This window comes from Alternaria conjuncta (genome assembly GCF_024043145.1).
Source record: "Alternaria conjuncta strain BMP 0040 chromosome Unknown scaffold_35, whole genome shotgun sequence".
NCBI classification, from domain to species: Eukaryota; Fungi; Ascomycota; class Dothideomycetes; order Pleosporales; family Pleosporaceae; genus Alternaria; species Alternaria conjuncta.
In genome coordinates, this window is record NW_026250124.1 from 13,606 (window position 1) to 39,484 (window position 25,879).

Sequence of the window (25,879 nt, forward strand, 5' to 3'; positions counted from 1 at the left end):
TGCATTTCCATGCCTTCCCTTAGTTTGTCATTTCATCACAATCGTTTTCCTGGCCAATCTCAGCATCATATCGGCATATCTCACGCATTCACGAGTCATCAACGGATACGGCAAAAGTTCTTCACGATTCTTACACTGATACCCCACGAACATTGTATCCCTTACTTCAACCATTCTACCATTATTTCGACAGACGACGGCTTGGCGATTTGGACGGCGGCCTGTCTGCATGCAAGTGATTTGGATCGACTGCGGCTTCGGCAGAAGCGTTGTTGATGCGAATTTGCTTGGATAGATCAGGTTCGCTTATGGAGCTGGAGGCGGCTGTGGTGGTTTGGTGTGGAAAGAGTGCCCCCGGGGGTTGAGGGGGAAGAGTGAAGGAGACTGTGTGTGTTTGTCGGGAGCTGAGTCGGTATATCTGTCTGTTATCATGTTTACACTTTACTATGCTTGCATGTGATAGATCTAGATTGTATCATCTATTTCGAATATATGCAATCTCATGAACTTCCACTTTCCGAGTTTTAATTTGTTGCTGACATCGCGCCATAGCCATAAGCATCTAAGCCACCCAAATCTGAGAGTTATCGCGATGTCTGTTTTGAACATACCCGAAGGGTACATATATTACCGTCTTTGCATCCAGGCTCTTCTTACAATCGAGCCGATGCAGGTTCATCTTTATCTCAGGGTTGAAGGACATCGTGTTGGTGGTGGCTGCCCCTTCCTTCCTTTCAGTCACACACGTGGAGTTGAGCCCAGCGCTCCTTCCCATCATGCCTCCCTCTACGATCTCACCTCCGCAGAATTTTCTGTCATCTCGGCTCGCATTCTTCGCACCGTCACTCGCAAACGCATCATCCGTAGTTCGCTCGTATCGTTCCTTTTCATCTCATCTCGCGTCAGTTATCACCAGCAGTCACTATGGGTGCTTCTTCGGTTGCCAGCGACGACTCAAACAACGATGTGAGTAACTGCCTCCTTCCAAAGTAGATTGAGTTTTGACTGACCACGAAAAGGACGGCTTCATCGTCGACATCGATGCGATTCAGGCGCACGGCATCGGTGCTGTCGACATTTCGAAGCTCAAGTCAAACGGCTACTATACGATCGCGTCGGTGCATTCGGCTACTCGTCGCAACCTCCTCAAGATCAAGGGCTTCAGTGAGATCAAGGTTGACAAAGTCAAGGACGCCATCGCCAAGTGCCAGGTACATTACTGCAGTAGGCCAGCACTTGAGTGTGCATCACTGACATCCATTCTAGCCTTCTGGTGGAGGCTTCCAGACCGCCCACGAGCTCGGACATCTACGCAAGCGTGTCATCAAGATCTCCACTGGCAGCAAGGCACTCGATGCAGTCCTCGGAGGGTGAGTGCACATCGCAGTCGATCTTCCGAGCATTGACGCTGACTACATACAACAGTGGCTTCCAAACCATGAGCATCAGCGAAGTCTTCGGAGAGTTCCGCTGCGGAAAGACCCAGCTATCACATACAATGTCGGTGATTGCGCAGCTGCCGAAGGACATGGGTGGCGCAGAAGGCAAAGTGGCATACATCGGTACGTTGGATATCGCTCTCTTCGAACGCCGCTGACCGCGATGCAGATACCGAGGGTACGTTCCGGCCTGAGAGGATAGCCCAGATCGCAGAGCGTTTCGGAGTAGACCCTGAGACTGGTGGGTATCGTTCTCATATCCCTATCGCGTCTCTACTGACCGTCCATAGCCCAAGACAACATCACCTATGCTCGCGCTGTTAACTCGGAGCATCAGATGGAGCTGCTCAACAAAGTCGCCGAGTTCTTCGTCAGCAACGAGTACCGACTACTCATCATCGACAGCATCATGGCCCTGTTTCGTGTCGATTATACAGGTCGAGGTGAACTGAATGAGCGCCAGCAGAAGCTCAACCAGTTCCTCTCCAAGTTAACGCATGTCGCTGAAGGTGCGCGAAAGATTACTCCCAATCTTTGATATCTGCTAACATCACTCAGAGTTCAATGTCGCTGTGCTATTGACAAACCAAGTTCAGAGTGACCCTGGTGCGAGCGCTCTCTTCGCTGGCGCAGACGGTCGCAAGCCGATCGGTGGCCACATCCTTGCTCACGCGTCTGCTACGAGGATTCTGCTCCGCAAGGGTCGCGGTGAGGAGCGTGTTGCCAAGATTCAAGACTCTCCTGGTGTGTCATCTTTTGTCGCTGTTACTCTTACTACCGCTGCTAATGCATCGCTCTAGATATGCCAGAGAAGGAGGCGACGTACATCATTACCAACGGCGGTATCAACGATCCGGAGAAGGTGTGACAGACCTGTAGTCATCTCGCTTCGGTGCATCTATAAGGGACGATCTTTGGAACAAGTGGTGGTTTACGAGATGGAGTAATGTAGTTCTTTATTTCTCGAGCATGAGAAGCTGTTGCATGATATTCTGATGTATGTATGTCAATTATAGTTTGCTCGAGCTATGATGGCAGTGAATGAGTGCCTGGACTTGTAGTTCGTACTCAAATATGTACACGAGTGTCACAAACCATGTTGTAAGATCAGTGCAAGGCCACGAAAAATCGACAATAGACCTAAGTAGTGGCATTGCAGTAGTCTACGAACAGCAAGCCTACAGCTTTATAGTAAGATTGTACATGTCTAGACCCACTGCGACTGCAGTGACAGCGGCAATGTATGCGACGAGTATTGCCATGGACTGCGTAACACTCATGTGCAAGGTCGGGAACGTCATGTTGACCAGACCTGTGAGTAGATTCGCCACAAGGAAGACTGCGAGACCATTGCGGTTGAAAGCATAAAGCACAGTGCTGGTAGCATCCCTGCTTCTCCGCGATTCCTCGCTTTTGGTCGTAGCTTTGTACAAGTTCGGAAAGAGGAAACTTTCGATAGCGTAACAGATGGTGATTTGGTAGCTGTTGAACGACGAGACCCAGAGGAAGTAGGGCAGATTGGCTAGGCGGCGCGATACAGGGAGTCGAAGACCGTAGTAGCTGGTTGAGAAGTAGAACAACACTGTCCAAAGCATGGAGGTCATTATTAGCTTGCCGAATGTGGATTGCCGAAGCTTCGTCTGGAATGACGCATCCTTGGGGATCTGCTGTTGCCTAGGTAGTGCGGAGGCGCCCAGCGATTGACCAGCAAGGAAGATGGCGAGATAGCCGAAGAAAGAGAATATGCCTTCTCTGTTCTGAGAGAAGAGATCCGTACGTGGGGCTATTAGGATGAAGGATCCGAGGGAAGTCCAGTCCAAGGCAATCTCGTAGACGGCAGCCAAAGTAAACGAGAGGATGGCGTAGGAAGGTACCAAGTCAAAGGCCGTCTGGAAGAGAGCAGCGAATGGGGGAAGGAAGCCGAGGGTGAAGAAGAAGTTCCAGTGTACACCATACTCCGTGACATGCTCGGCATAGTCCAGTCCTTTTACAGAGATGAGCCGTATGATGCCTAGAACCAGGAGTGGGATGGCGTGTCTGATTGATGCTGTCAAGCGCTGTGACAGCGACTGAAGACCAGCTCCTTCCTTGAGAGATGCCCGGACAGACACCACCCCGGCTGTGAAGACGAAAGATCCCACACCCATATCCATGAGCGATGTACCCCAATTCTCCACCTTCGCGAAGCGCCTCGGAAAGACGCGGAAGTCGACTGCTAGAATAGCAACACACGTTATAACCATCATCGCGCCACGGTAATTCGTTATAAACGGCTTGACGGGCAGCGCATCGAGCTTCGTGTCCTTTTCCGACTTATCGATCTTCGGTGGCCTGGGAGCGTCCTTCACCGCGACCGGTTTCTCGAAGACGTATAACGTGATTGCTGGGAGTAGCAAAAGGAGGTTCAGGATCCATGGCGAGGTGGAGTATATGGTAGTCGCGAACAACGTGGCACCGCAGTTGAGCAGGAAGTCGACGAGGAAGGCAGGCGGCGTGTACGGCGTAAAGAGGCGCATGCGCGACTGGATGACAGACCAAAGTAGAATGCTCAGCTGTGCATGCGGTTAGTAAGAGTGCATTGCTCGAGTAGTGGGTGTGTGTACGGTACAGGCATTGCGAGCGAGACGCTGTTCACGTCTGCTACGGAGCTCCCGGTGTGTCCAGACACCCAGGCCTCCTTCATTTGCTTGTATGTCTTCGCCATGATGCTAGAAAGAGCGATGCGCGAGTCGGTCGTCTACTATGCAATGAATTGGTTCGGGGTATTGGACGCGTCTGGCTGGCCTCTTCGCAAACGGGAAGTGGCCCAAGCTTTGATGACCTCACACATCGCGACTTCCACACCTTCTCTTCTACACACTGCACAGGGTGATGTAGAGAATATGACCAAAACCCGGGGACTGGTTATTATAGTTGACACCGAAATCATGGAACGGTATGTGATTTTCACCAGGGATGCCAGAAAGAGTAGGAGTGCACTGCACGTGTCCGGACTTCCTCTTTCACCATCACTGCTCCTCTATGAGTAGACGCGTCCGTGCGCAAAACTCCAGATTTGGCAGCTACAACAGAAATCTCAGCCGCCTTCCCACCGCATCGCGACCGCCCCGCGCCGACACGTGCCGAACCTCTTTGCTGTGACCTCCTGACAGCTTGTCAAAGCTGTCAACACATGCTAACATGACGGGCGCTAACAAATCAAAGATACCCAGCATCCGACCGGCCTCGTTTGGCGTGAGAAGTCCGCTGCCTGAGAGGGCATTGTCGCCGGCAACGCGTGCGACGACAACGCCTACGGGCACTTCACGCCTCCCTCGTCGCCCTCAAAGTGAGAAACCGCTGCCGAGTCCGCCTGTCGCGCAGGTGGTAGACCCCAACTCGCCTCCCAAGGCTGCGCGCACCTTGGTGGATGCCTTTACGCCGAGCCCAACCCTGGAGAACTGGCCCATTCTCGCCCCAGAGAACATTCCTCCTCGCCTGAGTTCGAAGAGGAGCTCGCTCCCTACGCGAAGCGGGATCAACTCTGGCCGTCAAACACCTTCCAATGGCAAGGAAGGCAACAGGGTAAAGCGACTCTCATGGCATTCGACGGCGTCAGGCTCAAGCTCAGGAACCGGACCCATCCTCACGATCTCTGCCGATGCAGATGCTGTCATCCTCGGTCAGCGCGACTCCATTCCGGCAGTGCCCGCTATCCCTGCGGTACTACCAGAGCGTACTCCTCAGCCGCGTTCTCTAGGTGCTCTTGCTAGTCGAATCACCAGGGCGACAACGTCCAAAGCATCCTTGAGCATTGCGACTACATCGCCAGTACACAGCACGGCGGAACTCACGGCAAATGGAAGTCCGGTTGTCAAGATCAGCCCCATTCGATCAATGCAGCCAGCGAGGAAGCCTAGTCTTGACGCTCATTCTCCCCAGCTGCCTTCGTCTCCGTCTATGATCTTCCCAGACGCGACAACTGTCGGTAACACACCTGAGGTAATTGTAGAGACTGAGCGCAGTGTATCGCCGATCTCAGATAGGTCTGCGACGCCTACACCAGAGCCCAGGTCCGCACCGTTGCTTCGAGACTCCTCTGACCCGCCTGTTGATTCCTGGGACGCCTATCAGGTATGTGAACTCGATTACGTGACGTGACAGTGCTAACGATAGATCAGGAACAGCTTGAAGAGCTCTCTGAGCCTACGATTGTACCAGGACCCGACGACTCCCTCACAGTGAGCAAAGTCAGGCGGACAGCACCAGCACGCGAAGACGCGAGTCCCTCACCAAGCTCGATTTACCCTACTGTCGAGGACGACTCGACCGCAAACCCCAGTGCTGCCGAATTGAGTTCTTCGTCACTGCCTCACGCCGAGCCTTCACGCGAGACCGTCCACACCCAGGCTCCTCCCAAGCCAAGGACCGCGGAGACTGCCAGGTCGATCAGTATTGATAACGCATTGGGCCGTGGAATTCCTAAAGCCCGTCAGCCCTTTCGCCGCCACGTCACACCTGTAGTCTCTTCGTCACCTGCAGAAGATACACCCCCGGACAACCATGATAAAGAAACTGTTACGAGCAGGATCAAAGCCAAACGCAGCATTCGTAACCTATTCAACCGTGAGAAGACAAGCCCAAAATCACCAGAGGCGGCGGCGTCCAAGCAAGGATTCATGAGTAGCACGCGAAGCTCGCTCGCTAAGGTCTTGCGCGATTCCAAGAGCCTCTCGAAAGTCCATCTGCCTAGAAAGACTGAACCGAAGCTGGAGACTGAGTCTGATCACGTCTCTAATAAGAAGAGCTTCCAGCCAGGCATGTTCGCTGCATTTCCCAGCGGTAGAGCCACGCCGGCCGAACAGCCATCGTCTGGAAGACCGAGCCACGCAGATGAGATGCTTCACGACATCGTTGACCGCATAGATGCGCAACCTGAGAACTCACAAGAGCGTCTGCGTCACGTGGAGATTGCAGAGGTAAGTGAAACCCTCCAACAATTGAACACCAGGGCTGAAGCCCTCCGATTGAAAGCCATTGCGGAAGACGAGCTTGTCCTGACTGTACAAAATAAACAGTGTATCATTTCGGCCGCCGATAGTTCTCGCAAAGCCAACATCAGCGCTATGGAAGCGAGGAAGAGCGCTGTTGAAGCGGAATATCATGCCGATCGCGTCACGTCCGAATTCACACGCCTGCGCGAGCTACTCGACACCACGCCGATGGATGCTGAGTCCACGAGATACATCAAGAGTTTCCTACCTAAATTTGAACGCAAACGATCGAGAGAGGAGATTCGCCGAGGATTTATGCCGGGCTTTCATACAGCATGTTGAAGGTATGGTAGCATTCTCCATGTACCCATAAACCAACAGCTGACAAAGAATAGCGCGCCTTGAACACCGCTTCGTATGCTCTGCTACCACACACATCCGGCTATTGTTCAAGGCTCGTTCTTTGCATGATTGACGCAAGGTCATATCTACGACTTGATCTTGTTGCGTGGATCTGGGCTTTCCGGATTTTACCGGACCAGATGACCTCTTGTACACTTCCATTTCCTTTTATCGACACTTCTTTCACATGAGAGAGACACTATGGCGGGACGATTGTACGATACCCAACGATTGCATGAGTTTATGGTTTCGCGATGCTATGAAAGCACACGCTCATGGACCGACACGATGTCTTGCTCATTATTCAGCAAGGACATCACCTAATGGTTAAAAGACTGCACGACTGGACACTGAGTTACTGGATCGAACTGCACTTACATGCCAACACGTAAGGTGCAACATTGGGAGATACCCTGATACATAGACCGGTCGAATTGAAAACATAAACTTTGTGTTGTACATGTCCTTCGTATCGTGCGATATCATTGCTAGGACTGTGGCCACGTCGACAGTCGCGCATCAACGGGCTGGAGTGGGGTATGTAAAGCAACCCTCCAGCATCTCCCACTAGAGAAACATTTGCTGCAATGGTGCTCCTACACAGCCGTGGTCACCCGACAACGTGGCGCTTCTGCTCGCAAATGCAAGACCTCTTGTAGCCCAAAGCAACAGACACGACGTTTATCCATATCATCCAGCCTCAGCCCCCGCGCATTCATTGTAGTATTCTTCTTTACATTCCACCACCAAACATGCCACCGCCACCACCCTGCTTTCCTTGCGCCTCACCCTGCATCTTCTCGCTAACCTTGACATTGACCTCGAAGAACTTGGATACGCAGCGGTCCAGGCACACGGATTCGCCCTTGTTGAGATCGGCTTCGCGGTACGATGTGTCTATGCATTTGGATGTGCAGGATTTGACGAGGCTGGAGCAGTGGAAGTTAGGAAATGCTGATTTTGGAGGACTTGAGGGTGAAAGGGAGGAGGAAGGGAGGGTTGGGGGAGAGCGATTCAGACGTACCGGCTGTACATGTCGGAAACCATGTCGATTTCCGCTTCGGCCTGTGCAATCTTTTGCTCCGAAGAGATTTGGGGTTTTTGACCGAAGAACATTGACATGTTGGGTGGTGGATGGTTGTTTCCTTTCTAGGGTAGGTGAGAGAAGTGCGCAATTGGCGAGTTGGTTGGGTTGGTAGGTACGGGACGGGTGCGTGGTGGCTTGTTGGGGTGGAGTGGCCGTGGTGATGGATTTGGACATGGGTGACGGCGGGCGATGATGTCGCGCGAGCAGGAATTTGGAGCTGGGTGCGCGGTGGGGGACGTGCGGCGAGGAGGCTTGATGACGCGGTATGCCAACCATCAGTTCGCCTCTGCGTCTTTGGGCAAACTTCGCAGTCATGGCTACTCAGCACGTCGCTTTACGTTTTCCATTCGCTCTTTCAGCCATCAGCCGCATCTATCACCTCCTGAACCCCGGGCGTCCGGCGCAATGACTAGACTCGCGTTCGCCGTCATCAATATGAGTATCCGGGATCCTGCAATGAAGGAGAGACACTGTTCATATCTCGATGAGATATTCAAAATCAACGACTTCAAGCTTTTCCTGTCCAGCTGAACATATATTGCTGTTTGACAAACTTCAGATACCACAAAGCCCACGCTCGCTGCTCCTACAAGTATCCATGGATGCCTCCTCACAACCCATCTCTGGGCTCATCTCTTTGTTTCCGCCACGATGAACTCCAGATCACGCATCCGTAAGCAACCAACTTCGACAAATCATAGCTTCCTCACGAGTTTTCCTTCTGAGCTGCGAAATCAGATCTACGAATACGTCTTCGATGACTTTAATCATGCTATATTGGTCACGCACACGGCCGCTTCAACGGATGACGGCAGGCCAATGAACGCATCACCACGTATGGGAACCAACAATTCCGTTTTCTTCTGTAACATACCGTCTGTACAGCTGCTTCGGTGTTGCCGACAGATCTACCGCGAAGGCATGGGTGTGATCCTGAACGGGACGACAGTCATGTTCAAAAATCGGCGTAACTTCTTGCCCTTCCGGGAGAGGGACCACCTGCCATTTGTACGTTCCTGGCTGAAGCATTTTCGATCAGAGACCCCGCTCTTGCGAGCAGTCGTTGTCGATCTGTCTGTACCGCCCCTTCCCTATCACAACGACCACCACAAGCGTATAGATCTCCTCCCTTTACTAAGCAGCATGGTTGGCTCGCCTCAAGCAATATTGTGGGTTGACTTCACGTTGAGTCCACGATCACCGCCAATTCCGTCGGTACCAGACTACACGAACGCTCGCCTACGTTTGGGTTATCCTCATTGGAGAGATGCTCCGGATCAAGACTTACTGGAAGGAACGGTGTACACACTTGTGACACAAGATCCACTTGATCTTCGTAGACTTGGCGATTTAGGCCGCCGTCTTTCGTGCATCACGTTTGACAGGTCTGTAATCAAAGGTAACATCAGATGGCGCACCATCACTGGTTGTCTGGCGCCCAATATAAACTTCAAAGTTCCTGAAGACAGTTGGGTAATCCACAAGAGACACGTCCAATCGACCTCCAATCTCTTCTTCCTCCCACCAGATGTCCTGGGGACAATTCGCGAATACGCACTAAGCTTACTTGAGAGCGTAGTTGTCGTCCTCGGTTCGAAGACAAGCATATTTCCGAAATTTCTACTGCTCAACCTTGTCAAGGAGCGTCCAAGACTCCTCGGCGTTGTCGTACCTAGTATCTACATTTCGAACACGTTCACATTTGTTACGAATCTTCATACGAAACGCGCAACATACGGAGACATGTCACACCTGTTCTTTTGGCTGAGAATGGACGTGCTCGACATTCGGACGGCCGCCACGACAAACCCAGAGACGGTTCACAGAGTCAAAGAAGAAACAAAACGGAGATCTGGCAAGAGATTAGCCAGGGCCACCACCAGAGCAGCCGCCGGACAACGTAAGATTTTGTCGGTGACGTATTCCGAAAGAGTGGTTGATAGAAAGATGATGTCTTGGCGACTGGCTCGTGAAGCTAGGCAACGACGTAACGACAATCAGGCGAAGGCGGCTCAGACAACGGCTACGAAAGACGCACGAACAATCTTGCGGTGGATGAAGGCTGTCCAATTTGAGTTTCGATTCGATCTCTGCGAGAGAACGCCATTAGAGAGCTTACGGATCAGCATCATCGACTTACTCAAAACGACAACATGGGACGAACCTTTTAATGCCACCATCAAATGCGTACTTACTTGCCCTGGGAAAGATGGTCACACGGCGCACTACGAAAGCGCCTTCACCCTCCGCCGTGTACAGCTTAACGCTTTCGTTATCCTGTCTCACGTACTGGAAGCCCAGCCCGGCAGGTTGACATGGACTTGTCCAAACGTCTACATCAACGGCGTCGGCACCGCCGTAGAGATCACGTATCGAAACAAGCCCCGAGGGCCGAGGTTTCACGGCGCCACCCACGATATGAGCAACCCAACAAAAGCAGAGGAGCGTGGTAAGCATTACGCTAGGTGGCTCAAGCATTTAGTGCCTGTGGGGGGGAAGGCTTGGGAGGGTAAGGAGATGACTGATGACGAAAATCGAGTTCCGGGTAGCTTGATCAGGGTGTGGGATGATTTGAGGATCGCGCTATGGGGTGAAGGTCTGAGAGCTGCGTGGTGAGTAATTGGGCGCCTTGACGAGGACCCACTTTCCGAGGTGAGAGCGGCGAGGTTGCGTACGAGGCCGCATGCGGTAAGTGGCTGCCTGTGTAGGTAAAAACGCACAGGGTGTGACTTCTACTTCCTATATCCCTGATGGATTGCTACTGCTTGTCTTCTACTCTTCGTAACTTCCTCTACACTTTACACTCGACTGTTTCTTACACATCATCAGTTCCGCCATGGAAACTCTGATGGGTCGACGCGATCCAAATGCAGGAAGCCTTATGGGCGACGGGGGGTATGGCAAGTCACTTCTACTGGAGGCGCTTCTCGGCTCGAACAACCCCAACGGAAATTTTGGCCTCCAACAGCACACGGCCATATCAAGTCTCCTGTTAGCACATGACAGAGCCAAGCAATCAACCACCGCAAAGTCCAACAAGAAAGACAGGGTTAGGGCAATCCCAGAAACGTACTCATTACCAGCGGACGCAAGCGCACATTCTTTCATCTCGCTCCCCTCAGAGATCCGAAATCAGATATACGAGCTACTGTACGTCTTTGATGAACGACTTTGTGTATGGGACACGGGCGCACCTTGGGGAGGAGTCACATCAGAAGTGGCACTGAATTTTGGGCTACTTTTCAGCTGTCGTCAAGTCTACTGGGAAGCTGCCAGCGTTCTATATCAACGGAACCACTTCTTCGTGTCATCCTGGTACGAACAGGCTTATTTCAAGAGATGGTCCAAACAACTAGGTCCTCGGGCGCAATTCCTGAAACATGTCACCATCGATTACGCCGCTTTGTCTTCCGAGCTGGAGGAAGATCACGGCCCCACTTGGGTAGTCGCTCTCGACTTGCTGCCGTTGTTACGATTGCTTTGGACCGAGTCTGGAGCAATGCTACAAGTCTCGATCGAGACTTCAAGTTATAACAATACGCCCGCCATATTCAACAACGCTTTCAGATCCATCGCTCAGGAAGACCAGCTAAACCTCAGACGGTATTCAAATCTACTTGCATCGGTGATCTTGAGGGTTGAAGGGACCATGGGCACAGTTGCCTTCGCAAGCACCACCCCCGAAGAGAACGTGCAATCTACTTTCTCATGCTCAGATGAAGGGAAGGTAGTCACTATGAGCCAAATTCCGCGGACACCAGAGCTCTCAGCTTTACCTGCATCCGTTTATCATGCTATCATTGCATATGCAGTCCAGCCTACCGTAAAGCTCTTCGCTAGTCCACTCTCTACGATACTGCCGCCGTGGAAGTCCCCTGTGTTCCGTGTCAATCGCAAGCTACGGTCAGACGCCCTATACCACGCGTATGCAACCACTTCGATCGTCTTCATGCTCGCTTCAGAAGGTCTCCGACCCAATTTCGGCGGATTCTCACATATAGAGAGATTGCGTATGGTAAGAGCCGACTCAAGAAATGAAGCTCAACTCTGGCCACACGGTTTCGCCAGCGACATCGACCTCTTGGCTAGAAACTTCCAGCTTTTGCTTGGAATTAGTGTTCGGCCGGAGGATCAGAATCTAGATGATGTTCGCATCAACATAGTCGAGCTGCTTCGGGCCACATATCAATCGCGCCCTTCCATGGTCATAACTGTTCGGTTGCGCTCATCACGCGACGGTGTCAGCAGCAACACCCAGTTCTCATTCACACTCAAACAGCTGAGACTGAATGTATTCATCGTTCTGTCTCAAGTCTTCGAGGACAAGGACTACAGAAAGCATGGGCGCTGTCCGGCTGTCTACATCAACGGCAAGGGTCATCCAGTGGAGCTCGTCTACCACGCGGATGATGTCATCAGGATGTTACCAGACCAGTCTGAGGTGTTCAAAAATCAAGAATCGATATCGAAGAAAGCGATGAGATACAAACAAAGCTTGCGATACCAGGAAGAGTTTCTTCACCCAGAAGGCTGTATATCGCTTGGCAAAATGTGGGACAGCTTGACACTCATGATCTGGCCTCGTAGGCCCAGCTACGCCGAATGGTGAACGAATGCCAATCTCTTCCAACTTAGGGTAGGCGATGGATTGTTTTAAAAGAGATGGTAGCAGTAATCTATCATATCCAGAAATCGAAGGTATCGAACGCGTGACATCATCACCTCGCTTAGCGCCCCGCGTGTTTTCACTCATCTCACCAGATCGTACCAAATTCCATCTTCAAATCACTAATTCCGTGCGAAACTATTCCATCTTGCGCCGCGCATCTCCGTGCCAATGCCCCGGGAAATGGATGAGTGGGGTTGCCGTTGAGGTTTTAATACCTTTCAGGCAGGTGCTGTCGATCTCCGCCCAATTGGATCAAGACCCACGATGATGCGATGCCCAGCATCAACTATGTGATAAGATGCCGTCACTGACGATGTACGGTATATGTAGTAGGCTTTCGCATTGAGTGCTATTCATTCCGTCGGGTATCAACGTATTCATCATGCGGCTTACCACTTTCTTCTATACCGCTGCTCTTGCGGTTACGGCCATCGCGACTCCCATCTACGGAACGAATGGCACCACCACAACCTATGTCGGTCCAGAAAACGGCCACCTCGTAATCGTTGGAGGGAATTTGCAGAGCGAGAGCATTTACCAGCGCATCATTGCCCTTGCTGGCGGCCCCGACGCATCGATTGTTGTGGTTCCCACGGCAGGCGGCGAGGATACATACGACCAGAACTTTACGACCGCAGTAGCGTTCCGCAAATATGGTGCCACCAACGTGACGGTATTGCATACATATGATCCCGCGGTTGCCAATACCGACGAGTTCATTGCGCCGTTGTTGAGTGCGAAGGGCGTCTTCTTCGGTGGAGGTAGACAATGGAGGCTCGTGGATGCCTACGCTGGCACCAAAACCGAAGCAGCGTTCCAGGACGTCCTCGATGCTGGGGGTGTTATCTCAGGGTCTAGTGCTGGCGCGAGTATCATTGGCAGTTTCCTTGCTCGTGGTGATACCGCAAACAACACTGTCATGATAGGTGAGCCTCTCGGATACATGTCATAGAAGAAAAAAGCTAACGAGGTCTGCAGGCGATCATACCGTCGGCTTTGGATATCTCAAGAACTCGGCCATCGATCAGCACGTTCTAGTACGCAACAGACACTTCGATATGTTTGAGATCCTGAACGCCTACCCGGAGCTGCTAGGATTGGCAATCGACGAAGATACTGCGCTGGTGGTCAACAAGAACGAGATGGAAGTCATCGGCAGCACGTACGCACTGGTATACGATGGTAGTTTCTGGTCGAGAGAAGGAAGCTGGGAGAGGCCTCTGCCGCCGTCCAACGCGAGGTTTTACTTCCTGCGGGAGGGCGACAAGTACGATCTTGCAGCTAGAGCAGTCATCGAGCCGGAAAGCGCTGGCAGCGGCAACGATATGTAACGAAAAGTCTTTTACGGACTGGAAGAGAAGTCATTCACAATGAGTGCTGAGCATTGAACACTGAATACTGGCCAAAGTCTATGAAATGAACTTATCAGCGTCCTACATAGCAGTTGATAAGCTCGGACTGGAGACGTTTCAACCTGCTGGCCCTTCTCAGCAAGTTAGGCGTTCGCGGACGCGCAAGCGCCATGGGTTTGCGTTTAAACTCCCGAGCAGGGACCGCGAGCTGGGTTGATACTGACAGGAGTGTGGGGGCAGGGTAGTGGTATATTCGAAACGTGCCTCGGCATCTTTCGGCTCCTTTGGGGAAAAGCGGAGAAAGTAAGCTGACGGCGACGAGCTCAACGACGCGACCTCTGGCTTGGCTGCATTATCAGAATATCCCGTATCTCTCAATATTCCTGCATATTATAGCTCTTTCACGCGCTGAAACATTTGCATTTCTCCAAGCCAACAATTGCGCGTCGAACATTACGTCATCATGTCCAGAGGCTACGAAATCATCGCCATCCTCAAGCCCAAGCCTGGCAACCAAGACAGGGTACGCGTGCAATTGGTACCCCGACAAGTATAAACAACTAATGCCCTCCCTAGGTAGAGGAACTGCTCAACATCGCAGCCCAAGAAGTAAAAGCCACCGAACCCGGCACCACCCGGTATCACCTACAGCGCGAAACCAAGGGCGACGCGCCGAGCTTTGTCATCTTCGAAACGTAAGTCACGCTGCAAAGCTTTGGGGAGATTCAAAACTGATAGTCATCAGATATGCGGACAAAGATGCTCTGATGTTCCACGCCAAGAGCGCGGGATTGAAGAAGCTACAAGCGGCGGTCAACGGAGAGGATCTACTTAGGGAGCCGATGTCGGTTATGATTGTTAAGGATGTAGGCGGTTTTAAGAGCAAGTTGTAGGTGATGGGAAGAACATAAATTAGACGATAATGAAGGAAGAGTTTACATCACCAAGCCTATGCAACGAGAGTGTGGTCTGAGTGGATTCATGTTGTATCGGTCGAGCTTTACTAATGACTAGCTAGGTAACGACCTACCTCGAAACTATTGCTAACATCCATGGGAACTGTGCGCGCGTCATCTGCTTCAGGTACTACAAGCCGGATATGGACGCCAACTTCGACATGATAGATCTCTGAACGAGAAGACAAAGCCCACGTTGCCTGGCGCCGAGCTCACACCAATACTAGAAGTCGTAAGGCGAGATGCGGGGCACCTCCTCTGTCATTCCCGACTTCCAAGCCATGAAGTACTCCTCGAACTTGTCCTTGGTGATTTGCTTCATGATCCACGCCTTGTCGCGCTTCAGCTCAGGCTCCTTATCTGAATGCACACTCTCCCCCTCCGACTCGAAGACATCCATGAGGCGATGCTGATGATAGTCGGCGAGAGCGAAGACATGTATCGGAAGGAGACGCCTCTTGTCTTTGCGCATGACGACAACCGAACCAACGTCATTCTGCCATTCTGGTGGCGCGAAGCCCCAATTGAAACCGGTGTCCGCACGCTCGGGCTTACAGCCAATGTTAAGGAATGTACCAGCAACATTGACCCAAGACGTGTTGCCCGACGGAGTCTCTGGTCGCTGTTTCCATTTGACGACACTTCCAGGAATGCGCTGAACAGTAAAGGGTAGTTCAATGTGCTTTGAGACATCGGTGGCTGCGTGGAAGAACGAACGGTAGGCCGAAAGTTCCACAGGCTCATAGCGAGGGCGGCCTTCAACTTCGACATCACCATCGCAGTTGATGCGTACGCCGACTACGCTACTCAACTCTTGTTTAATATCCTCAATCGTCGGGCCAACAGCGTACTTGAAGTAGTATGTGTTGAGCTTGTGTGCGATGATACGAAGGTCGGAAGGACCGAGATCTTGGCTGTAAGACGGATCTTGACTGAAAGGGACGTCGTCGAAGGCATCAGTCCCATACGCAATCATCGGACCTCGCCAGGCGTGTAGGTGAGGAGAGTTGGGGTCGATGATCTTGTCGATGGCCATGTTGTGTGTCGATCCATCGTGGAGAAAGTTCTCGCGGTAGGACAGGAATAAGTTGTACGGGAGACGACGGGCGAGCGCGTGATTATGCCGGATCTTCATATCTGTCATACCAATCTCTTCTCCAGACTCTGCTTCTTTCTCATTGATGGCGGCTAGCGCACCGGGGCAAGCTGCGAGGCAAGGGTGTCCGTACTCTCCATCTTTGGTCATAGTCTTGAGCCACACGAATCGTGGCGCGGCTTCGTCAGGATGGAAGTAGATAGCGCGGGTGTATTTCTCGTCAGGTCCTTCGGCTTCGGGGCGGTCTTGGAAATCCTTGGTAGATTTGCAAAGGATCTTGTGAAGAGGCCACGCCTTCTTCTGGCACTCTTTGGAGCAGTACCAGCTTGAGCCGCAACCACTGCAACGCAGTGTGCTCTCGTTGTCGCACTCGTCGCAAAACGTCATCGCTGTCTTGATCGGCCGTTCAGTATCGGGGCTGGGAAAACGTGTGGGAAGGAGCCAATGACAAAAGGTGGAAAGAGCCAGTCGGTGTAGCAAACAAACATTATGGTCCGAGCGCAAGTTCGACGGTGAAGGTGAGATGAAGATGGAAGTAGATTCACATGTTGCAAGTGATCAGGAAGAATTGCAGTCACTTGGTAGATTGCTATGTACATTTCATATGTATAGGTATACGAAAGTCCATTTACATGGTGCTCTGGAACTCCGCAGGCTCAGCGCCATAATCGCTGCCGTAACCTCCGTACCAGTAGTCACCAACGTACTCGACGCCCTGAGCAGTCTGGTTGGGACGCTGAGGCCACATGTCTAGCATCGCATGCTCTCCAGTCAAGGTAAAGTTGACGCTCGCAAGCGGGTGGTTGTCGATCATCATGGTGTAATCACCGGGGTACAAGACCTTGTTGCCCATCTCGTCAACTCTGGCAAGAGACGCAAGAGTGAGGTTGAGAGTCGCAGTGGCGGAAGAGCCTCCAGCGATGTTGTGGAGACGCTTGTAAGAGACAAGCGACTTCTTGGGGTGGGGCGCAGGACCAAACTCTCCAGCAATGTAGCCAAGAGTAACATAGTCAGAGCTAACGTCGCCATCGTTGGAGACCTCGACATCGACAGATACGAAGGGGCAACGCTCGAGGAAACCTCCAGTGCTGTTGCAGTTCTGAGTGAGGGCAGAGATGGCGTAGCTCTGTTGAAGCTCGCTAGTGACCTCAGCGGAGAAGTTGGTGTAGTGCAGACCGTGGCCGAACTCGTAGACGGCGGAACCGTTGTACCACTTGTAGGTGCGACCAGGGTTGTTCTCACCAGGGCGCATGTTCATGTCCATCATGGAGACCTGGGCAATGTAGTTGGAGGGGTACTGAGTCGTAGGGAGACGTCCAGCGGGAGCAGTCTTTCCAGTAACAATATCGATGATGGCAGAACCTCCGTCCTGACCAGGGTATCCGGCCCAGAGAATGGCAGAGATGTTGGGGTTGTTGACGAGAGGAGTGTTGTCAATCTGTCCACCTCCAGTGACCACAACGATGACTGGCTTTCCGGTGTCGGCGAGCAGGCTGATGACATCGAGCTGAGCTCCAGTCCAGGTGAGGTAAGTACGGTCGTCATCTTCCGCCTCAACGCTGTTGTCGATACCGCCGACATACATTAGCACGTCGCTGGTAGAGTACGCGCCATAGAGGTTGGACCAACGGTTGGTCGTTGGGTCGCCCTGGCCACCAGGGTTTCCGCCAGCATAGTTGATGGTAACGTTGAGTTGTTCGAGAGCGTACAGAGGAGAGTGAAGGTATGTAGCGACACCGGCGTAGTTACCAAGGAGCTGATCGGTTGCGTTCGCCCAGTCACCGAAAAGGCCGATAGACATAGACGAATCGACAGAGAGCGGCAGAGTACCATCGTTCTTCAGCAGAACGATACCCTCGGCAGCGGCTCTGCGTGCAAGTGCCTGCGAAGCGTTGGTAGCAACCGCGTCAAAGCCGAGCTGGCGGTATGGCTGGTTATCTGCAGAGTCGAAGTAGCCAAGACGAACGAGCGAGGAGTACTGGCGGACAAGGGCCTGGTCAAGAACAGCTTCGTCGAGAAGACCTTGCTGGACAGCAGCGGGGAGGTGCTCCTGCATGTAAGTACCGCACGTAAGATCGGTACCAGCCTTCAGGGAGTCGTAAGCAGCGCCACCACGAGATGATGACCACTGATGCGGGAGGTAGACGTTCTGAACAGCATCGCAGTCGGATGTGACCCATTGCTCTTCATTCGTCCAGCCCCAGTGCTCACGCAGAATGGTCTGCAGCAAGTAAGGGTCGGCACATGGTGGGGCACCATTGACTGCATTGTAGCTGCACATGAAAGCACCGACGTTCGCCTGGACACATGCCTGGAATGGAACGAGATAGTACTCAACCATATCCTGCTGAGAGATCTCAACGTCGTTCTGGTAGCGAAGGTTTCCGTTCCAGTCCTCAACGTCATAACCTGCGAAGTGCTTGCAAGTTGCGACAACACGCTTGTACGGGTCAGACGCGTCACCCTGAAGACCGTGGATCAAGGCCTGGACGTAAGAAGACAGATGGTAGGAGTCTTCACCGGGTGTCTCCTGTCCACGTCCCCAGCGAGGGTCACGGAACGGGTTGATGTTGGGTGTCCAGAAGTCAAGACCAGTCCTGTTCGCGTTGTTGAAAGCACGCGCTTCGGTGGAGATGACCTTTGCAACCTCGGTGATGAGTTCATCGTCGAAAGCCGCACCCATCAAGATGGGCTGGGGGAACGAGGTGGAGTAGCTAAACTCTCCCTCATCGCTGAAGTTGGTGTAAGGGCCAGCAATGCCGTGAAGACCCTCGTTCCACCACTGGTAAGGTGGTATGCCAAGACGAGCAACGCCTGGGGAGCCACTGCTCGTAGCGTTGATCTTCTCCTCGAGAGTGTAGAGAGACACGAGGTTTCTCGCACGAGCTAGCGGAGCTGCAAAGCATTAGTATGGCCAAAATGTTGTGTGAGTGGAGATGAACGTACACGCCGAAGGATCGCAGATGGTCTCATTGCTCAAACGTCCACTGCTGCAGTCCGGGAATACGTATTGAGCATACGCTCCTGTCGCAGCGAAGGCCAACACTTGCAGCGCACGCGTCGAGGTAAACATGACGCCGGTTGTCTGATTTGGTTCGGATGGTCCGGATGCAGCTCGTCGTCGTCCTCACTCCATATCTTATAGCACAGTAAATAGCCGTAGTCACCGACCCTGCGTCAGCACGCGGTTGGTAAACACCACAGCCCACGATTCCTGTACGTCATGGTCTCGTCGGCCACGCGGTTGAGCAGCGGTCGCAAGTCCACTTATTTCCGAGCGCCGAGCCAGTCTTGTGTCCGAAGCCACTCCCGATGCTTGGCCCAGAGGCATACGGCAGCCAAGAGTGTACCCGAGCCGCATGCGGAGCCCCATGGTACTTGCAAAATCTGTGAGGGGTTCGCGCTATGTGGATCTCCCCGCCCTCCGATTGGCTGCGCCTGGCTATGCATTCAGGCTGAATGTAAATCTACGACTGTAAGCATCACACCCGAGAAGCGGTAAGTTTAAGGCACGGCAACTACACGTCCAAAACGTCGGTGAAATACTGGAATTGCAGGATGGTCTCGCATAAGCATCAGCCGAGCATCCGCAAGGGATGCGCCAATGTGGGCTGACGGAAGACGGGATGGAACCTTGATGGTATTTGCTTATGCCTCAACAGCCATGCTTCCAACCTTGGAAGTTACCTACCCCAGGTTCCGTCAGTGTCGCGCGGCAGTTTGTCAACGTGCATCAGACAATAAGACTTGACCGTATGACAACCATGGCACATTTCCTAATTTCCCATGACACGTCGACCCCAATCCACCATCCGCCCCTCCCGAGTCAATACATACACACATGCGTTGCGGAGCAGGAGCCCTGGGATGGTCCATACTAGCGACCGCCACTGATGTCGTCTATTGACCCGAATTGGCAGCCGTTGCCGCGCTTACTGTGGCCAGTTAGACTTCTTAACGGTCATCGGCATGCCGTCTCGTGGTTTGGCCTCGAAGACAAATTCCTGGTAGGCGCGATCACCGAATGTCAGATCCAGATTATTCCACTCTGCTCGAGGCGTCTTGTTGGGTTTCAGATCCGCACAAGTAAAGTCGAAATCGCGTATTGTCAGCAGGAATACGATCACGAACTCGTCCATAGCCAGCGGTTGGCCCAGACACGCACGCGGTCCTCTCTCGAACGGACGCCAGGCGTGCCGCGGATGGTCTTCTCGTGTAAACCGATCTGGGTCGAACTTGAGCGGGTCTGGACGAAGCATTAGCCACCGGATGTGTGTTACAAAGAAGGATCGATAGATGTCACTTGCCTGGGAATATCGCTGGATCCATATGCATAGCCAGTTGGACGGGGCAGATCATGCGATCTTTGGTCGGCCATTCGCGGCCCTGGTACGTGAGAGTATCGATGCCCTTGCGTGCGGTATTTCCTATCGGATAGAACCTCAGGACTTCCTTGATGACGTTGTTCGTATAGGTGAGCTCATTCAGCTTATACGGCTCCCTTTTAAGCATCTCGTACGTCGCTTCGATACCAGGGGTGAAAACACGGTCGTGCTCTTCGCGCATCCTTTGTACCACTTCAGGGTGAACGCTAAGCAGCATAGCTCCGAAACAGATGGTATCCGACGTAGTTCCAAGTCCAGCGATCAAAAGAGTCTTTACTTGTGTGAGAGCATCTTTGGTGAATTGGGGGTCGAGCTCCATTACGTCACCCTGTCGCTCTGCGATATAGTCTCGCAAGATGAGGTCCATGATCCCTAGTCCTCGCTTCTCCGAGAGATCGAGCTTGTCGCCTGCAGCTATGTGTTAGCCGCACGAAGTTCAAGTATGCAGGGACTTCATTGGGCTTCTTACGTTTGACTATCTCGAATCTCTCGTTGATGAGCCCTTCCACAATAGCATCAAACTTTGCGCGTTCGGCGAAAACCATCCGGTTGACGAAGAAGTTGCGGATATAGTTATGAGACTCTCGCGTGATCATAAAAGCACGGCACATCTTTTCAAAGTGCTGCAGAGCAGGGCTACCTTTGGTCTGCGCGTCAAGAGATCGGCCAAAGGTCATAGTCGATATGACATCAAACGTCATGCACAGAGTATGGTCCTCCAACCTGAAAACCTCACCCGATTCAGCTTTCTCGGAAAGTTTCGACCGAAACTTCATAACCTCGTCAGCAACCATCGGCCTCATGTTGGTGATGTGCGAAGTGGCGAAAGCAGGACTCAACATCTTGTGGAGATACTTCCATTGTGGTCCGTTCGTTGTGACGATGTTGCCGCTTCCAATCAAGGGGTCGACCATTGTTGCCTCCATTTCATGTTTGGGGTGATTCCGGATGACTGTCATGTCAAGTGCAACATCCGGATCTGTCACCACAACTTGCTGAAATGAGGCAGGCCACAAATCGAGGTAGAAGACACCTGGCATATTGTACTTTCTGGCGATCGTAACCACCGCTGCCTGATAATGTACATCGCTGGGTAACGATTTGAAGGTCTCGCCGAGCAGCTTCAAATGGCCGAAGAAGAAGCTATGAGGCGGTTTGGGCTGATCTGCTGTCAGTACTGTCTTGTTTGTAGCCCGTGCCGGATACTGCCAACTTACGACATCTTTGTAGAAACGCCGAACTTGGATCAGTCTCATTACGCCATATGCGAGCGCCGCAATGATGCCAGAGAAGAGTATCGTCACCCATGGTAGGTCACGAAGAGCCATTGTGAAGAGCTAAAGTGTAAGGTCTGCTATGTATGGAGGTTTGAAGTACCCAGGTATATGAGGTTGTGCTGATCCAGGCCCCCCGATCGTGGCATCTTGGCACTTAAGCGGAGTACATCAGCACTAGGCGATCCTGTGGCGCTTGGTGGTGGGATATCTTTAGCGAGTGTTGGAAAGGCGCATGTTTGTAAATTGCGGCCGTGGAAGCATCGATCCCGTATCGTCAGAGGCTTGCGATGTTGGAGATGGACTTCAAGGTGTGACAAGATGGCGTTGCTTGCTTGAGCCATGGCCACTGCCGTCACCACGTATTCTCTATTGAACATCTCTTTTATCTCCTCCGTTGCCATTGCCTACCACGCGCTTTAGGCTCCTAGGTTGCGGTATTTCTTGTAAGGCTGGCGGGGCGTTGTCTGTAGTGTGGGCGCTACAGCACCCTGCGACGCGAGACGTCATGATGTTGGTGTTCAGGTAGGCGCGTCTTTAGCGTGATGTCTAGGGTGAGACAGCCAACTCACAACCTTGGAACAGACTATGCGCGAGCATCGCCCAGCAAAATGGACGACTGCATTCACTTCTCTAAGCAACCTCGAAACAATTCACGTCTGGCTTGTTGCTTTATCGACATCTAGCAAGACAACGTTGACGCATTCCACATTCGTGCGTCCAACCTGCGGACAGCAATCGCGCCACGAAAAAACGCGTAGCGAACCCACCGACGCGTTTACTGATCATCAGGCCTCCAACATTCGGTTACTAAATCTGGTTCGTGTCTCAAACTCCATCTACGGTATCTCATCATACGGTATCTTTTCCTGGGCTGCAACTCGCATCTCGTCGTCCAGCAGTGACATGAGCACCTGGTCTGTGCCCTTCTTCAGCCAGCTAGCATCGTGTGCGAGCGCTGTATGAGCACCAAACTTGGTTTCCAGCAGTCCTATCTTAGCGATGGTTTCTTTCGCCGAAGACAGGTCTGTATGCAGTGACATGCTCACTGCCCCTGGGCCTTGGAACTCCGCAATTGTTCGCGTGCCGTCCAGCAAATCCCTGACCGGTCAGTAAACGCCCGATCGCATACACCATGCACGTCAGCAAACGCCTGGTGCAATCAATTTAACGTACCGCGAATGACAGCCTAGCAAAAGATTAGCGAGCGCCAATGGAAATTTCATGGGACAACATACAATCGCTGCCAAGTATTACCCACTCGCCATCTTGCAGCCTTGCAGCAGCAGCCAAGTTACCAGGCATATGGCCGGGTGCATCGAGGATCCAGAAACTGCCGTCTCCGAAGTAGTCCAGTGCTCTTTCGAACGGGCCAAAGGGCTTCCACACGCCATGTAACTCATCCCACTTTTCTGTCGAGTTCTCCGGATCAAAGAAGCGGCCGTCCCACTGTAGGCTTGGATCTCTCATATGCCCTGGCTGACATGCTACTCTCGTACCGGGACCAAAGTACGCCATCGCATTTGGAAATAAATCGCTGATAGGCCTCGAATGATCCCAATGAGCGTGACTGCAGGCTGCTCAGCGAACTTCATTCACGCCACCGTTGTATCCATACCTGAACAAGACAGTATCGACATCTTCCGCAGCCACGCCTCTTTGCGCCAACTGCTGAACGATAGTTCTCCGTGGTCCGACGTGATTGACGATATCCAACATGAACTTGTTAACCCAAGGGGTATAACAACTTCGGTCCTTCAAGAAACTAGTCAGAAGAAGATTGAGATAGCCAAACCCGACATTGGCCTACGCACCTCATCCAGCCCAAGATCCCAAAGTATGTGTCTTCCCTGGTGCGCGATGTAAAACGCCCAGTTGTACATGCGAAATGTGCCACTCTCACCAGCATGCAAGCGGCTCAGATCTCCTAGAAAGCTGCCGCCATCGAGGAGAGCAAGCTTGACAAAGGCGTCAGTATGAGAGAGGCCGACCTCCATTGTTGGTGTCATTTGTGCAAGAAAATGACTGCGTGTAACATGTACATCTACCTAGGTAGCTCTCTATCTAGCCGAACACATGCTTGCTAATTGCCGAGCTCAGACATCGAGCGAATTACGATATCCTCATCGATGCGAGGCGCAGTCGCTGTAGTACCCCCACATCCCGCACGCGGTGTTTGGTCGCGGGTGATTGCCCCACTACTGAAATGGCAGGTACAGGTGCGGGGTAATTATCGGACCATCATTGCCCCCAACGTACCTGCTTCCAGAGAAGCAGCTCCAGGGATGCGCAACTCCCTCCAGCCAATCCAAGCAGACACTAGGCAATAGTAAACAATCCGTTAGTCTATGGAACGATCCTTTGCTTCCTACCATCCCATCCCACGCAGCAGCCAACATGTCGGAAACCCTCAAGCACCAACACCTAGGTGAAATAGAAGGAAAGCCAGTAGATGGTGCAGTTCAATTTCTTGGCCTGAAGTATGCTTCGTTGAAAGATCGCTTGGCTGCACCCCAGCTCGTTGACAGCTATGGATCTGGAACTACGGATGCCACCAAATTTGGGTATGTCAACTGGTGACGCCGGTTACCATTTACTAATAGAATAGTCCTCCTCCAGTATCTCCAGTCGGTGCCATTGAACGCGAGTTCGGCTTCATTCAACATTCCTTGCCACTTCCAGAGGTTCCGACGCATTCCGACCTCGAATGTCTGAACCTCAACATTACTGTGCCGACCAACAAGGATGGGGCTATTGATTCCAACGCGAAGTTGCCGGTCTTTGTCTTCATACATGGAGGCGGCTTTGCTGTTGGGAGTAGCTGGTACCCGCACTATGATCCAGCTCCCATTGTGAAGATGTCTGTCGAGAGGAAAAAGCCCATCATCGGCATTACCATCAAGTGGGTCTTAAAACCCGAAGCGTACCTCGTCTACTAACAGCTACAGCTATCGACTGGGTTTCACAGGGTTTGCGACTTCCGAAGAATTGCGCAAAGCAGGATACAAAGCGAACAACGGCTTTCACGACCAGCGCACGGCTTTACAGTGGATCAGGGAGTTCATAGGCGGGTTCGGGGGTGACGCAGATGAGATCACAGTATGCGGAGAGAGCGCCGGTGGACGTATGTTGTGGACACTGTTGATATAGAGCTCGACTAACGTGCGCAGTGTCTGCGACAGTATTGCTCTGCTCGGAGGAGCCGCTGATGAAGCGCTGTCTTAGTACTGGAGGAGCTGTGCTACTGTTCAAGCCCATCCCAGATTTCGTGGCAGAGTCCTCGTATCAAAAAGCCATCGAAGCATTTGGCCTGACAGACAAGTCGCGTGAGGATCGTATCAAGGCCCTCCTCAGTATACCCTTGGATGATCTATGGCAGAAGGTGCCACCCACAGCACCGATGCTGCCTTCAGTTGACAAAGATACCATGCCGGGCTCACCAGATTTCCTTACCGTCTCATCCCAAGAAGACAGCCCAGCTTTCATGATGCCGGGCAGGAAGTGGTGCAAGGCCTTTATGATCGGAGAGTCAAAGCTGGACGTAAGTTCCATATCGTGAATCTCGAAATATGTGAGCTCATGTTTTTTAGGCAAACATCATTGCATACCTGGGCCTCGATGCTCGCAAGCCGGGCGTCGCGCAAAAGTTCATCGACTCCTGCAACGCCACACTGTCCGCCAAGCCAGAGGTTGCGGAACAGCTTCTCGCATCCTACAAGATAACCCCCGAGGCTCCGGACGAAGAGGCTATGCTTTCAATATTGCGCTTTGGTTCCGAGATATCTTTCTACGCGCCCGCTCGTGCCTTCGCCCAAGGCTGGCCCAACACACCCGACTCGAAGTTCTTTCTCTACCACTTTAACGAAGGAATACCTTGGGAAGGTCGCTTCAAGGGCGAAGCAGGCCACATTCTCGATATATCGTACCTCTTCCAGAACTACAACGAACACCTAGACGATGCGCAGCAGAAGGTAGCACGAGAGTACGGAGAAGACTTCATCAAATTCGTCAACGGGGAGGATCCTTGGCCGCCAGTCAAGACCGACAAGTTGTGCGCCAAGGTCTACGGGCCTAGTGCCGATGGTGTCACCAGCAGATGGGTTCCAGATGGTGATCCAGCAAAGATTGGAAGAGACGAGAGGGTGCTTAAGTTGGGAGAGACGGCAGGCTTTGATGCTATTATGGAGGTCTTCCAGAACTTCTTCCAAGGAAAATAGATGGTATGAAGACTACATGAGTGCATCCG

The 25,879-nt window shown here is 52.4% G+C and overlaps 12 protein-coding genes across 12 annotated transcripts; 6 read left to right on the plus strand and 6 right to left on the minus strand.

Moving 5' to 3' along the window:
- Positions 1-924: 924 nt before the first annotated feature.
- Positions 925-2,307, plus strand: DLH1 (carboxymethylenebutenolidase; the record flags this gene model as incomplete). The annotated part of the gene is made up of 8 exons (XM_051475626.1): positions 925-966; positions 1,020-1,211; positions 1,267-1,370; positions 1,426-1,562; positions 1,609-1,680; positions 1,730-1,948; positions 1,998-2,183; positions 2,240-2,307. 8 exons carry the CDS (start codon positions 925-927, stop codon positions 2,305-2,307), a joined length of 1,020 nt encoding a protein of 339 aa, XP_051320519.1.
- Positions 2,308-2,617: 310 nt separating this feature from the next.
- On the minus strand, positions 2,618-4,143 carry J4E85_011424 (uncharacterized protein; the record flags this gene model as incomplete). Its single annotated transcript, XM_051475627.1, has 2 exons — positions 2,618-3,991; positions 4,048-4,143. 2 exons carry the CDS (start codon positions 4,141-4,143, stop codon positions 2,618-2,620), a joined length of 1,470 nt encoding a protein of 489 aa, XP_051320520.1.
- A 476-nt stretch (positions 4,144-4,619) lies between these two features.
- Positions 4,620-6,754, plus strand: J4E85_011425 (uncharacterized protein; the record flags this gene model as incomplete). The annotated part of the gene is made up of 2 exons (XM_051475628.1): positions 4,620-5,552; positions 5,600-6,754. The coding sequence occupies 2 exons, from the start codon at positions 4,620-4,622 to the stop codon at positions 6,752-6,754; spliced, it is 2,088 nt and encodes a 695-aa protein (XP_051320521.1).
- A 793-nt stretch (positions 6,755-7,547) lies between these two features.
- Positions 7,548-7,930, minus strand: TIM10 (protein transporter tim10; the record flags this gene model as incomplete). Its single annotated transcript, XM_051475629.1, has 2 exons — positions 7,548-7,743; positions 7,839-7,930. 2 exons carry the CDS (start codon positions 7,928-7,930, stop codon positions 7,548-7,550), a joined length of 288 nt encoding a protein of 95 aa, XP_051320522.1.
- Positions 7,931-10,737: 2,807 nt separating this feature from the next.
- Positions 10,738-12,510, plus strand: J4E85_011427 (uncharacterized protein; the record flags this gene model as incomplete). The annotated part of the gene is made up of 2 exons (XM_051475630.1): positions 10,738-11,051; positions 11,148-12,510. The coding sequence occupies 2 exons, from the start codon at positions 10,738-10,740 to the stop codon at positions 12,508-12,510; spliced, it is 1,677 nt and encodes a 558-aa protein (XP_051320523.1).
- A 442-nt stretch (positions 12,511-12,952) lies between these two features.
- On the plus strand, positions 12,953-13,901 carry J4E85_011428 (uncharacterized protein; the record flags this gene model as incomplete). The annotated part of the gene is made up of 2 exons (XM_051475631.1): positions 12,953-13,496; positions 13,549-13,901. The coding sequence occupies 2 exons, from the start codon at positions 12,953-12,955 to the stop codon at positions 13,899-13,901; spliced, it is 897 nt and encodes a 298-aa protein (XP_051320524.1).
- Positions 13,902-14,385: 484 nt separating this feature from the next.
- Positions 14,386-14,815, plus strand: J4E85_011429 (uncharacterized protein; the record flags this gene model as incomplete). Its single annotated transcript, XM_051475632.1, has 3 exons — positions 14,386-14,445; positions 14,499-14,617; positions 14,668-14,815. 3 exons carry the CDS (start codon positions 14,386-14,388, stop codon positions 14,813-14,815), a joined length of 327 nt encoding a protein of 108 aa, XP_051320525.1.
- Positions 14,816-15,101: 286 nt separating this feature from the next.
- On the minus strand, positions 15,102-16,361 carry J4E85_011430 (uncharacterized protein; the record flags this gene model as incomplete). The annotated part of the gene is made up of 1 exon (XM_051475633.1): positions 15,102-16,361. One exon carries the CDS (start codon positions 16,359-16,361, stop codon positions 15,102-15,104), a length of 1,260 nt encoding a protein of 419 aa, XP_051320526.1.
- A 241-nt stretch (positions 16,362-16,602) lies between these two features.
- On the minus strand, positions 16,603-19,047 carry J4E85_011431 (uncharacterized protein; the record flags this gene model as incomplete). The annotated part of the gene is made up of 2 exons (XM_051475634.1): positions 16,603-18,869; positions 18,921-19,047. The coding sequence occupies 2 exons, from the start codon at positions 19,045-19,047 to the stop codon at positions 16,603-16,605; spliced, it is 2,394 nt and encodes a 797-aa protein (XP_051320527.1).
- Positions 19,048-19,906: 859 nt separating this feature from the next.
- J4E85_011432 (uncharacterized protein) lies at positions 19,907-21,687 on the minus strand (the record flags this gene model as incomplete). The annotated part of the gene is made up of 4 exons (XM_051475635.1): positions 19,907-20,220; positions 20,282-20,767; positions 20,829-21,519; positions 21,577-21,687. 4 exons carry the CDS (start codon positions 21,685-21,687, stop codon positions 19,907-19,909), a joined length of 1,602 nt encoding a protein of 533 aa, XP_051320528.1.
- Positions 21,688-22,472: 785 nt separating this feature from the next.
- On the minus strand, positions 22,473-23,630 carry J4E85_011433 (uncharacterized protein; the record flags this gene model as incomplete). The annotated part of the gene is made up of 4 exons (XM_051475636.1): positions 22,473-22,660; positions 22,872-23,203; positions 23,252-23,388; positions 23,448-23,630. The coding sequence occupies 4 exons, from the start codon at positions 23,628-23,630 to the stop codon at positions 22,473-22,475; spliced, it is 840 nt and encodes a 279-aa protein (XP_051320529.1).
- Positions 23,631-24,030: 400 nt separating this feature from the next.
- On the plus strand, positions 24,031-25,850 carry J4E85_011434 (uncharacterized protein; the record flags this gene model as incomplete). The annotated part of the gene is made up of 5 exons (XM_051475637.1): positions 24,031-24,197; positions 24,242-24,535; positions 24,582-24,757; positions 24,804-25,174; positions 25,224-25,850. 5 exons carry the CDS (start codon positions 24,031-24,033, stop codon positions 25,848-25,850), a joined length of 1,635 nt encoding a protein of 544 aa, XP_051320530.1.
- Between the last annotated feature and the right edge of the window lie 29 nt (positions 25,851-25,879).